Raw genomic sequence first — 11,782 nt, forward strand, 5'->3', positions numbered from 1 at the left:
ACAGGGAGAAAATTCGTGTGCCCAAAGCCCAATTAGAGTTGAAGCTGGCCAGCTCTGAGGGAGACAATAAGAAGTTTGCTTGTTTGGTTGTTTGTTTAGTTTGTCAATAGAAAATGGAGGACCAGAGAAAACATAGGTCCGCTATTGATGAGGAAGGTCACCTCACAGACAAGCACATGGGCAAAGCAGAGATGTTTAATGCCTTCTTTGCCTCTGTCTTCAACGCTGAAGATGGCCTTTGGGACCCCGTGTGCCCTGATCTGGAGGACCATGACAGTGGGAATGACAAACTCCCAACCAACCCTGAACGTGTGAGGGGTTTGCTGTTCAAACCTGGATCCACACAAGTCCATGGGTCTGGATGGGATTCATCCCAGGGTGCTTAGAGAGTTGGCTGACATCATTGCGGGACCTCTCTCCATTATTTTTCAATGGTCTTGGGAATCGGGAGAGGTCCCAGTACACTGGAAGCTGGCAAATGTTGTACCAATTTTCAGGAAGGGTTAGAAAGAGGACCCTGGCAACTACATGCCTGTCAGTCTCATGTCAGTGCCTGGTAAGATTATGGAGAAGATTATCCTTGAAGTTATTGAAGCCCTGGGGGACAGTGCTATCATTCATCCCAGCCAACATTGGTTCATGAGGGGTATGTCCTGCCTAACAAATTTTACTTCCTTTTATGACAAGATCACCCGTCTAGTTGATCAAGAGAAAACAGCTGATGTGATCTCTTTAGATTTCAGCAAGGCTTTTGACACAGTTTCCCATAGGATCCTACAGGACAAAATGTCCAGCATACAACTTAACAAAAACATCATACCATGGGTGAGCAATTGGCTAACGGGCAGGGCTCAAAGGGTTGTGGTAAATGGGGCCACATCAGGCTGGCGGATGGTCACTAGTGGGGTCCCTCAAGGCTCCATTTTAGGGCCAGTCCTCTTCAATGTTTATATAAATGATTTGGATGTAGGACTAGAAGGTGTTTTGAGCAAATTTGCTGACAACACCAAACTTGGAGGAGTTGTGGACTCTGTTGAGGGTGGAAAGGCCTTGCAGAGAGACCTGGACAGATTGAAGAGCTGGGCAATCACCAGCCGCATGTAGTTTAACAAAAGCAAGTGCCGGGTCCTGCACCTGGGATGGGACAACCCTTACTATACGTACAGACTGGGCAACGAGATGCTGGAGCCTAGAGGGAAAGACATTTGAGGAGCGGCTGAGGGCACTGGGCCTGTTCAGCCTGGAGAAGAGGAGGCTGTAGACCTCATCGCAGTCTACAGCTTCCTCACAAGGGGGAGTGGAGAGGCAGGTGACCTGTTCTCTGTAAACACCAGTGATAGGACCCTTGGGAATGGTGTTAAGCTGAGGCAGGGGAAGTTTAGCATGGACATTGGGAAGGGGTTCTTCACCAAGAGGGTGGTTGCACACTGGAACAGGCTCCCCAGGGACGTAGTCACTGCACCGAGCCTGTCTGAATTCAAAAAGCGATTGGACTGTGCACTTAGTCACATGGTCTGAACTTTTGGGTAGACCTGTGCGGTGCCAGGAGTTGGACTTGATGATCCTTATGGGTCCCTTCCAACTTCAGATATTCTACGATTCTGTGATATTCTGTCACATCTTTCCAGTAACCTTTGACTCCATTGTCAGACTTTGACTAAAATGGGAGGTCGGGAGTAGCATCCCACAGGGCAAGTTTTATGAAAGGAGGTACCGAAGGGGAGAGGGGAGGCTGAGGTAGCGCTCCAGCGGGACAGGTAAGCTGCTGCGAGAGAGAATCTGAGAGATGTGAGCAGCTGGGAGCTCCCCCAGGTACAGGGGAGTAACTTTATAGTGCTTTGGGGGACATTCTGTGTGCTTTGTGAGGCACCAAAGAGCTTGGGGACCACACTCGTGCATAGCAGAAGGCTGTCGGGGCAGCCCACGGGGCTGTGCTTTCCACACACGCCGCTTGGCTTTCACACGTCTTTGCACCTCCTACTTCACCCCCAAGCCGTGAGCAAGGAGAAGCGGTTATATTTATACATCCCAAGCCTTCGGAGACACCACCCACGGACTTTTGCCCTTTCAAAGGACGGGCAGCGCGAGCACGGCCTCGCTGAACGCTGCCCGGGCGGGTGCCGACACCGCCCCCCACACACCCCGCCGACATGCCGCGGCCACCTCCCCCCTCCATCCCTTCCCCCTCCCCTCCCCCGGCCCCGTAACCACCAATAGCATCTCGGTATGCAAATAGCGGCGCGCTGCTCGGGCGCCGATTGGCTGCGACGCACGGCGGCGGCCATGTCGCGGGGCTGCGCGGCGCCATGCTGCGCGGGCTGCGGCGGCGCTGGGCCGCCTACCGGTACCGCTTCGTGCCCTGGCTCGCCCTCAACCTCCGCCGCCAGCGCAGGTGAGGCGGCGGCGGAGCGGGGCGGGGCGGGGGTAGGGGGTTAACACACCGCCGTCCTGCTCAAACGCTCCTCTTCCTCTCCAGGACCCTGCGGTACGTCCCCGAGAGCTCCCAGGACAAGATTATCCCCGATGAAGCCGTTTTAGAAACGCTGCTGAGGGCGTTCGCGGCGCTGTTCGCCAGCGACCTGGGCAGGCAGGCGCCCGTCCTGGCCGCGCGTCCGGAGATCGGGAGAAAATACGGGGAGCCGGAGCCGGGGCGCTGCGAGGAGGCTGCCCGCGGCCCCCAGGAGGTCCTGTTCCAGGCGCTGGGCTTCGGCCTCGCCCGCCGCCACAGCTCCCTGCCCGCCGCCGGCACCGGCGTCTTCCTCAGCAGGGGCGGCGCCAGGCGAGGGGCGGTGGTGGCCATGTACCCCGGTAACTGCCACTAACTGCCGCTAACTGCCATGTACCCAACTGCCACTAACTGCCATGTACCCAGTGACTGCCCCCAGGGTTTACTTCATGCCGGGTCTGGTCCTCACCTCACAGGCTGCCCTGGCCGAGAGTGTTTGTGTGTGTAAACCAACCCCAGGCGCTCTCCAAATCGGCCCGGCGGTACCGGGGGAGGGAGTTTTACTCCCAGATCAAACGATCTTTCAGTGTGGAGGTCTCGCTTTTCGCCTGCCAGGCTCTGTAAACGCAGCGGTGTGGGAGCAGCTTGAAGCACAGAGTGGTGCTGTGGGGTCTCTGTTTCGGACGTGTGTCTGAAGGAATGGGGATTTGAGCTATCCGCATGGACGAGTGGATCCACACACTTCCAAAGCACAAAAATGCATATTGGAGAAGGGAACTAAACCCCTTATCTAACGGAGCTCCTCTCCATAAAGCATGTTCGGAGACGTGCCCTTCTCTGTTCCTTATTTCTTAGAACTATATTTACTTACATTTTATAAAAGATTCATAATTATATAGGTATGGGAAAGCCAGGGCAGCTCTGTTGAAGAGCTGGGATTTGTTTCAGCTCACTTAGGATTTCAGGCACATATTAAACACAAAGACTCATTGAGGGTCTCATGTAGCAGCTCATCCAGCAAAATGAGGATGAACTGTTGAAATGTCTTTTCCATAGGTGACAGGGAAACCAGAGGGCTGCTGGCTGGGGAAGGGACCAGTGTAGAGACCAGGTCAGTCAGTGCCATCCTGCCCGCTGTTTGGCAGTGAATGCAGCCTGCCAGAGGTCGTCCTTGCCTATCACCCCACAAGGTGTCACTGGGGGTTTTCTGCAGGAGGTTGCTGGAGATGTAGTGGCTGTGAGGGATGCACAACTGCAATGTCAGGAGAAATGACAGGCTGGTCTGCTCTCACTTGTCTATGCTTGAAGTGCAGGGCATAGATCTGGGGAATGTTGTGCTAAAATGACTTGTCCTTGGCATGGTGTCATGGCATTTTTCCCTCTTGTACGAAGCAAAACCTTTGATCAGGGTGATGGATGGGGGGGGATATTTCATGTTTTTGCTTGTATGTGTGTTTTTCAGACTTCTGGTACAGTAGTAACAGAGCAGCTGGGTATCTTCAGATGTGCTTTCCTGAGCAGACATAACCTTTTCCTCTCTAAAAGTTCAATTATCACTTTTTCCTTTCTGATCACTTTTTCTCTCTCAGACCAGTTGGCTGTGATGTTTCAGTGTTTCATCTACCTCTCACATGGGTTATTCTTTTTAACAGTTTCCTTCAATGGCTTCTCTTTGGAATACCTCAGCTGACATAGATTTTTTGTATCTCTCAAAGAGGTGTCTAAAAGCTTGCAGATGTTTACAAGAGTCAAGGTCGCAAGCTGAGAGAAGAGATCTTGCCTATTCGTTCTGTTGCTTCAGGTTCTGTGTAGAGGAGGCTGGATGATGTCGTAAGCCTATCCTCAAATAACTTATTTTCTTCTGAAATAATCATATCTGTCTTGCAACAGGTACAGTGTACAGAAAGCACGAGCCGATCTTTTTCCAGTCCCTTGGCAATCCTTTTATTTTTAGGTGCATAGATGGTGTCCTTATTGATGGGAATGATAAAGGACTATCAAGAGCAGTGTACAGGTAAGCAATCATAAGAAATAGGGGAATGGCACTCAGCTGGTATCTCAGAATCTAGTGCTAATATTGTCAGGGTTCTCTTGTCTTGCCCTAATCTGATTTTTATTTGAAATATCATCCACTTCTGTGTATGTCATGCTGTAAAACAGCACAAGGGTAAGAGCTGCTGGACATGATCTACTATGTCCTTGTGTCTGTAACACTAGTGAGAAGCATTTTGATGAAAGTTGTGGACAGGGACTGTTTCTTGTAAAGAAAATAGTTTTAGTAGGAACAGGACAGCATATTTTTAACATGCTTCAGAATTCTTTAATCAAATCTGCTTTGTGAATGGGGAAAAAAATGCCTCCATATGGAATTGCAAATAGCAGAAGGGAGAATCTGTCAGCTCTGTCTCTGGTCTGCAGATGGGCAGCACTTAAGAGAGCTGTAGCCCTTAGCAGTAAGCACAGAGCTGACATGAAGTGGACTGTATTCCACTCCATAAGGAGCTTACCTTAAAATACAGTTTGTAGGAACTTTGGTGGAGCAGTTTCTGTGTTTGAAAATAAAATGACTAACAAGCAGAAAGTGTCTAAAATAAGGGACAACTAATACAAGGCCTGAATTCTGGGAATGAGATTTATGATGATGTTGTAATGAGGCTTCACATCTTTAGAGGCGAACAAAACTCATCTGTGATCATCAAGTTTGATGCAGATTTCTGGAATTGTACATGGTGTTTTCATGCTGGTTCTCTTGGGGTGTCAGAGACAACCACTTCCTGATAGTAGTTTTAAATGTACTTTTTAAGCAGTCATCAAGGTATTGTTCCTTCCAGCCCTTTCCAAATGTTGTCCTGGCTATTTCTGCAGATGGAAGTGCGTACCACTTGGTAAGTGAAGGAGCAGTGATACATGTTAGCACTATGGGTCATTTCAGGTCTTGCAGCAGGAGGGATCAGCTCGGCCCATTCCAGATGAGTGATGTGAGCTGGCTCACGGCTGCTCCACAAAACCCACTGGCAGTGGGACAGTATGTTAACAACTGCTCGTATGGTAAGTTGCCAGGTAAATTTTCAAAGGTTGAGTTTGTCTGTTTGGATATAAATTATTTTGCAAGTGACAAGGAGAATCAAATATTGATGGAGGATGAGGGATGAAGGGCAAAACTGTTTAAAGCAAGATAAACAAGGAGCAAGGAGTTTCTGAGGCTCTTTGTAAAAACCAAGTGTTAAAATCTTTCATCGCAGCAACTCTGAGAACATCCTTGTGCTTTCCTCACTGACTCCCCCAGATGTCTCCTTGCTGGTATGTGGTACAGAAGGCACACGTCCCAGAGTGCAAATCACTGGGAAAAGATACCTGGCACAGGAGTTCTGGACTGAGGCAGTACAGATTTGAGATTCCCACTACAGTTCCAGCAGACTTCTTGAGAAAACCATGCAAAGTGGCATGTACCAAAAGTTTCTGTCGCTGTTTCTTTGGACTATAATAATTTTTTAGACTTAAGAAATAAAAGTGCACAAAATACAGGAAGTGGCTAGTATTGTAACTGTGGGACATAATGAGAACGATTTATTTCTTTTGCCTCACAGTATGTGTTGGTCTTAAAGTTTGGGGGAAAAAGTGACTAATACAGATGGTTGTGAGATACAGAAAGTTTAATGACTACCATGGCTAGCCTGTAAGTAGCTTTCATAGCCTGCATTACACCGATACTATCCTGCTTCCAAGTAGCATCCAGAAAGGAAGAGTAATGAACCACGTATTGACTGGCATGTAGACAGAGTTCTGTCCCATCATACCACGAATTCCAGGTCCAGAACCCCTGCAAAGAAAATTTCAGTCTTTCTGCTGGGCAGATGGCGGTTTTCTCCCTGGCTGTTTTTGTGACATATTTTGCCAACATGGAAATTGACACCAAAATGTATATTTATTTATTTATTTATTTTTTTAACTGTACAAGTAACTGTTGTCCTAGATACTAGCAATGCTGTAAGCTGTCCCTGGTACTCTGCAAGGTGTGCCTCTTCATATCAATGCTAAAAATCAGGTCATAGTTTTTAATGTAATAAAGATAAATTAACCTCCAACAGCTGGTTATGTTGTTTATAGCTTCTTGTATAAATTCACCGTAGGACTTCAGGGGAGTGTAGTAGCTCTCAGCAGAGGCATTGTTTTCAGGCTTGATGAAGCATCTGCTACTTTTGGAGCAGTACTTTTTTTACACACCTGTAACCCCTATCTGAGAATTTCTCAGCATCATAAGATTTTTTTTTTCTTATTTCTAGAAAAAGCAGCCAACGTGTGTTACCAGGAATTTGATGTGCCAAGTTGTTTTCCAGTAGAGCTGAAACAGTACCTGCCAAACATTGTCTACAGCCATGACATACAGAGGTTAGCAGTGAGTCAAAGAGCTCATGGATTTGTGTGACACAAAGCTTGCTACATTTGTGAAAAGGGCAAACGTGGTTGGAGAGAATATTACTGCATGTGAAGAAGAGTGACATAGAAGTGTGTACCTGTAAGGACAATTTGAATAGGTCCATTTTAAATGGCTTTCAGGGCTGAGTGATTTTGTTCCTTTCCCACATATTTGCAAATGAGAAAAGCATAGCTCTGAAGGCATGGAGCATAAAGGTTCATGATTTCTGGTTACACAATTAAAGCATGCTGAATTTCCTAAATTTCCACCTCTTTTAGAACTTAAAACATTTGGAAAGCTTTAGGTTTCCCACTGGAGATTTGTAGAAAGTGTCAGCATTTCTATGGAGCTGTCTGGAAATGTGAAGAAGTAAGTTGTATGTCCTGAAGTACGTCCTGAATGTAATACACCAAAGGATTTGAGCTTTTGTTCCAGTTGCTACCCCAGGAAATAAATAATTCTCTTAATCTAGAGGATGCAAAAGGATTTTAAGGAAAACCATACAGACTTTGAATCTGTTTCTGGAGCTATTCTAAAACTGAACCTTGGTTGGAGAGTTACAGTACATGTTGGAAAAGTGGCTTTTCTGATTGACCTTAGGCTTTATAGAGGCAAAGTTAAAGATGCACCTGTAAACTTCAGATAACTAAAGAAATGCTAATTAAAGAAGAGGTAAGACTGAAGTTCAAGAAAACCTGGATGCTGTGCTTGAAGTGTGAAAGCACAGTGAGGAAAGATGGGGCTGTTTCAGAAAGGGCTGTAGCTTCTTAACGTGTCTTAGTGTCTTTTCCTCTGTCGTGATTAGTCCATTTAATTTCTGAGTCACTGTGTGAATGGAAACAGTATTTGCATACCACATGGGTTGCACTTTTTTGGTAATGATACCAGTTCTGATTCTGTTTGCTCTCTCTCTTTATTTCAGTGTTCTTTTCATAGGCTTTCTGACATCTTAGTTGTTTGCTTACACGCTTTGCTTTTCATTTTTTTACAGCCCCCTGAGGTGTGTAGTGCTTGTCACTCTCAGAGACATCAAGCAAGGAGAAGAACTTTTTTCTAATTACTACACTGTCATCAATTGAATTAACAGATTCAGGACTGAAGAAATCTGTGCCATTACAATACTTTTTGTGTGTGTACTTCAAGCTCCATGAGCATTTTTACACAATGAAGAGCTGTAACTTCAGCCTTCAGAAAGAAAGCTGTGGGCTTGTATTTCCCTGAGATTACTCCACACGTGGTGAAGCGGTGAAGGTTTAACTGTTTACATCACTAGGTTTTCAGCTACCTCCTATCATGGATATTATTGCTTATTGCTTTTCAGCTGTCCATACAGCTCATAAAATAAAAAAATTAAGTTCTGTACGTGTCATTTAATCTTCTAGTTTGCACACTTTTCTGTAACTGGGTGTCAGTATTTTGCCACCGTTTCTCATGCTCACAATGAACACAGTTTGTAAAACTGTGTAAATAAATAACCTGTTGAATGAATAAACCTGTTTCTCAGGTTTATGGTGATTACTAGTTCTTATTCTGGTTTTCTTGGAGTCAGTTCTACTCCTGCTGGTATCTCTTTCCTTACAGAAAGTATTTCAGTGTAGGCAGTTGACTGCATCTTACCTTTTAAGAAGCCTTTCGGAAGGAGCAGTGTCAGTATGTACTCAGGATGTGCCTGCAGGGTGCGCTGTCACAAAAAGCACAGCTGCTGGCTTTTAAAGCGGGAGGAAAACCAGCCTGATGTATCAAGGTACTGTCCAACTCCAGTTTCTGTGGTACTGTGAGTTTCCTGGCACGTGGCAGGAGCTTACATAGCTCCTGTTCTCAAACAGAGAACTTCAAGTTGTGGAGTAGCTGTAGGAAGTAGCTGCCAACTGAGTGTGCTGTGTGTTTTTTTGATGAGTTACTGGCATAAGTAGAACCAGTCATTCCCACGTTAATTCTTGGTGCTGTCTGCAAACTACTTTCACAAAGTAAACAGGAGACAGCTTGTCAGTTTTCGGATCTGGCTAAACAGCTTTCTTGGAAAGACAAATCATCCTGGTACTTACTGCAAAGGTCCAAGCAAGCCTCCCAGTGAATCTGTGGTTGGCATAAGCTCATGAGAAACAAGGAGCTGGGAAGTGATGTCTGTCAAATCTGGTAGTGGTTGGGGCAGCCAAGGTGCCTTGCTTAGCTGCAGAATTTTTCAGAATTCATAGCTTTTCAGTGTGTTTTACTTGTTCTCCTTCCAAGCCTGAAGCTTGCCTTCCATATTCATCTAGAAGCCCTCAGTCAGAAAAGGCTGGGCGTTTTGGTAAGACGCAAAGAGCAGAGCTGCAGGACAGCGGCGTGTGGCTCAGCACGGGTCATGCGAGGCTGATGAAGCTGCTGGGAACAGCTCCTAGGGACAGACCTCACCGTGTCACCCTGCGTGGTACCGGGTTAGAGCAGTGGCTACTCTCCAGCCTGTGGAAGAGAACAACTCATCCCCCATCCCTGTGAAGATCCCTCCTCTCCTGGGCCTGGGCCTTTTCCCCCAGCTCTCTGGAGGAAGTTACTGGGCATCTCCTGGTCTGTGAACAGGGGGCTGTTTGTCAGGGTGCCCGCGGTGTTGCATGGCTGAACGGGTCAGGGTTTATGGTTGGGGAGGGAACGCTAGTCTGAGCCTGCCAGAAAAGGCAGGTGCTGTTCACGTCTCTCCAGGCTGAGGTGCTGTTTGTGCAGGGGCACAGATTACTTCAGCTGTCTCATTACACATTTGTTGGTGATTTTTAAATGACCAGGTTTGAAAATAAACACCTGTCTGACAACTGTGGAACTTATTTTGCAGCTATTTTGTTAAGAAAGCATTTATTTACTGCAGTGTCTGTCTCCTGGGCCTGAATGTATCTGGTAGTGGAGCAGTGCAGTGCTGAGGTGCAGGCTGCGTGTCAACTAACAAGACAGGTGGCAGTGGTTTCGTCCTGCTCAGACACTGAAACCTGACAGCCTGTGTTGGTGACTGGTGGTACACGTTAATGAAGGCATTGTACAAAACTGGTGCTGCAGTAAATGCTCGGGACAACATCTGCTCTGCTATCCATCCCCGTAATCCTGTGTGGAACGATGTAGGTGCTCCCCTCAGCTTTGCCACCCTCGGATGGTGCTGTGCCATCCCTCAGCTGAATCTGTGTTCCTGATGGTGTCCTCCTCCCACGCTGATCCTACTTTAAAGCCCTCTCAATCAGTCTCGCCGAGTTACAGACCAGGAAATGTTTCCCCCTCTGAGACAGGAGAGTCCAATCTAGAAAACCAAAAGCCAGCAGGGGGAAGAAGTGCAGCCAGGTGGTACTCGATAGCAAGGAGCAACACAACATGGGGATGGAGCAGGAGAGGAGGAAATGGAAGGGTTAAAATAGCAGTTCAGTGAAATGGTACAGCCTGTGGAATGGCTTCAGGTAAATTGACTGGTTCCTTGTCTTAGGATCCATTTCATCGTTAAAGGAAGGTGAAAGTCATTCCAATTCTCTGTGTGTCCTACCAGTCACACACAAAGAGCAAGATGCATTATGACACTAATTCAGATGTAATGTGCACTCTGATAACACCCCCATACTTCTCAATGTAATCTATTTATTGTTTGTTAATAATAATAATTTATTAATAGAATACAACAGAACAGTTCAGTTAGAAGGGATCTCTGAAGATCATCAGGTCCAACTGCCTGACCACTTCAGGGCTAACCAAAAGTTAAATGTTGGTGGGGGCATTGTCCAAACACATCCTGAACAGACAGGCCTGGGGTGTCAGCCCCTTCACTAGGAGGCCTGTTCCAGTGTTTGACCACCCTCATGGTACAGAAAGCCTCACGTCCAGTCTGAATGTCACCCTCTTGTCCAGTCTGAACCTCCCCTGGTGCAGCCCTGTGCTGTTCCCTCATGTCCTGTCATCAGTTCCCAGGGAGCAGAGACCAGCACCTCCCTCTGCATTCCCTCTCCTTAGGACATTGCAGAGAGCAGCGAGGCCACCTCTGAGCCTTCTCTTCTCCAGGCTGGACAACACAAGTGTCCTCAGCCTCTCCTCACAGGACACATTCTCACAACAGCAGAGCAGAGGGGCAGAATCACCTCCCTCCAACCAGCTGGCCATGCTGCTTTTGATGCAGCCCAGGACACGGTTGGCTTTCAAGGCTGCAAGCACACATTGCCAGCTCGTGTTGAGCTTCTCATCAACCAACACCCCTAGGTCCTTCTCCTCAGGGCTGCTCTCCTCCATTCTCCTCCCAGCCTGTGTTGGTGCTTGGGATTGCCCTGGCCCAGCTGCAGGACCTTGCACTTGGCCTTGCTGAACCCCATGAGGTTCGCACACGCCCTCCTCTCTGGATGGTCCCTCTGGATGGCATCCCTGCCCTCCAGTGTCAGCTGCACCACACAGCTTGGTGTCATGGGCAAACTTGCTGAGGGTGCACTCGATCCCACTGTCTGTGTCACCAACAAAGATGTTAAACAGCTCCAGTCCCAGAACTGACCCCTGAGGAACACCGCTTGCTACTGATCTCCACCTGAACATTGAGCTGTTGACTGCAACTCTTTGAGTGCTCCCATCCAGCCAATTCCTTACCCACCCAGGAATGGTCCATCCATCAAATTCACATCTCTCCACTCTAGAGACAAGGATGTGAAAGCGGGCAGCGTCAAATGCTTTGCACAAGTCCAGGTAGATGGTGTCCATTGCTCTTCCCCTATCCACTACAGTACTGTAAGAAGTATTTTTATATCTCTTCATCTTAGCTTCTTGAGAAAGGGAAGGTAAGTTCATTAAATTACTTGGCAAATTACTTTTTGCTGGTTAGATTTATATCAGAGTGTGCTCCTAGCTAATTTAATCATCATCATCTTTTCTTTACCTGAACCTTTACGGTGTCAGTCATTTTAGAAACAAGCACCCTGGACCTAGGAAACCAC

At 47.3% G+C, this 11,782-nt stretch overlaps 1 protein-coding gene across 1 annotated transcript; it reads left to right on the top strand.

Annotated features, from left to right (window-relative positions):
- Positions 1–2,233: 2,233 nt before the first annotated feature.
- SETD9 (SET domain containing 9) lies at positions 2,234–8,378 on the top strand. The gene is made up of 6 exons (XM_068667883.1): positions 2,234–2,392; positions 2,477–2,808; positions 4,337–4,460; positions 5,379–5,494; positions 6,730–6,835; positions 7,855–8,378. The coding sequence occupies exons 1-6, from the start codon at positions 2,307–2,309 to the stop codon at positions 7,940–7,942; spliced, it is 852 nt and encodes a 283-aa protein (XP_068523984.1). The 5' UTR covers positions 2,234–2,306; the 3' UTR covers positions 7,943–8,378.
- The last annotated feature ends 3,404 nt before the right edge of the window (positions 8,379–11,782 follow it).

The sequence above is a fragment of the Anas acuta genome, chromosome Z (assembly GCF_963932015.1).
Source record: "Anas acuta chromosome Z, bAnaAcu1.1, whole genome shotgun sequence".
Taxonomy (NCBI): domain Eukaryota; kingdom Metazoa; phylum Chordata; class Aves; order Anseriformes; family Anatidae; genus Anas; species Anas acuta.

Bases quoted from the DNA above. Each gene is read 5' to 3' on its own strand.
- SETD9 (XM_068667883.1), top strand. From the start codon at position 2,307: ATGCTGCGCGGGCTGCGGCGGCGCTGGGCCGCCTACCGGTACCGCTTC. The intron at 4,461-5,378 runs GTAAGCAATCAT...GGGTCATTTCAG, and splicing joins CTATCAAGAGCAGTGTACAG to GTCTTGCAGCAGGAGGGATC. The intron at 6,836-7,854 runs GTTAGCAGTGAG...ATTTTTTTACAG, and splicing joins TACAGCCATGACATACAGAG to CCCCCTGAGGTGTGTAGTGC.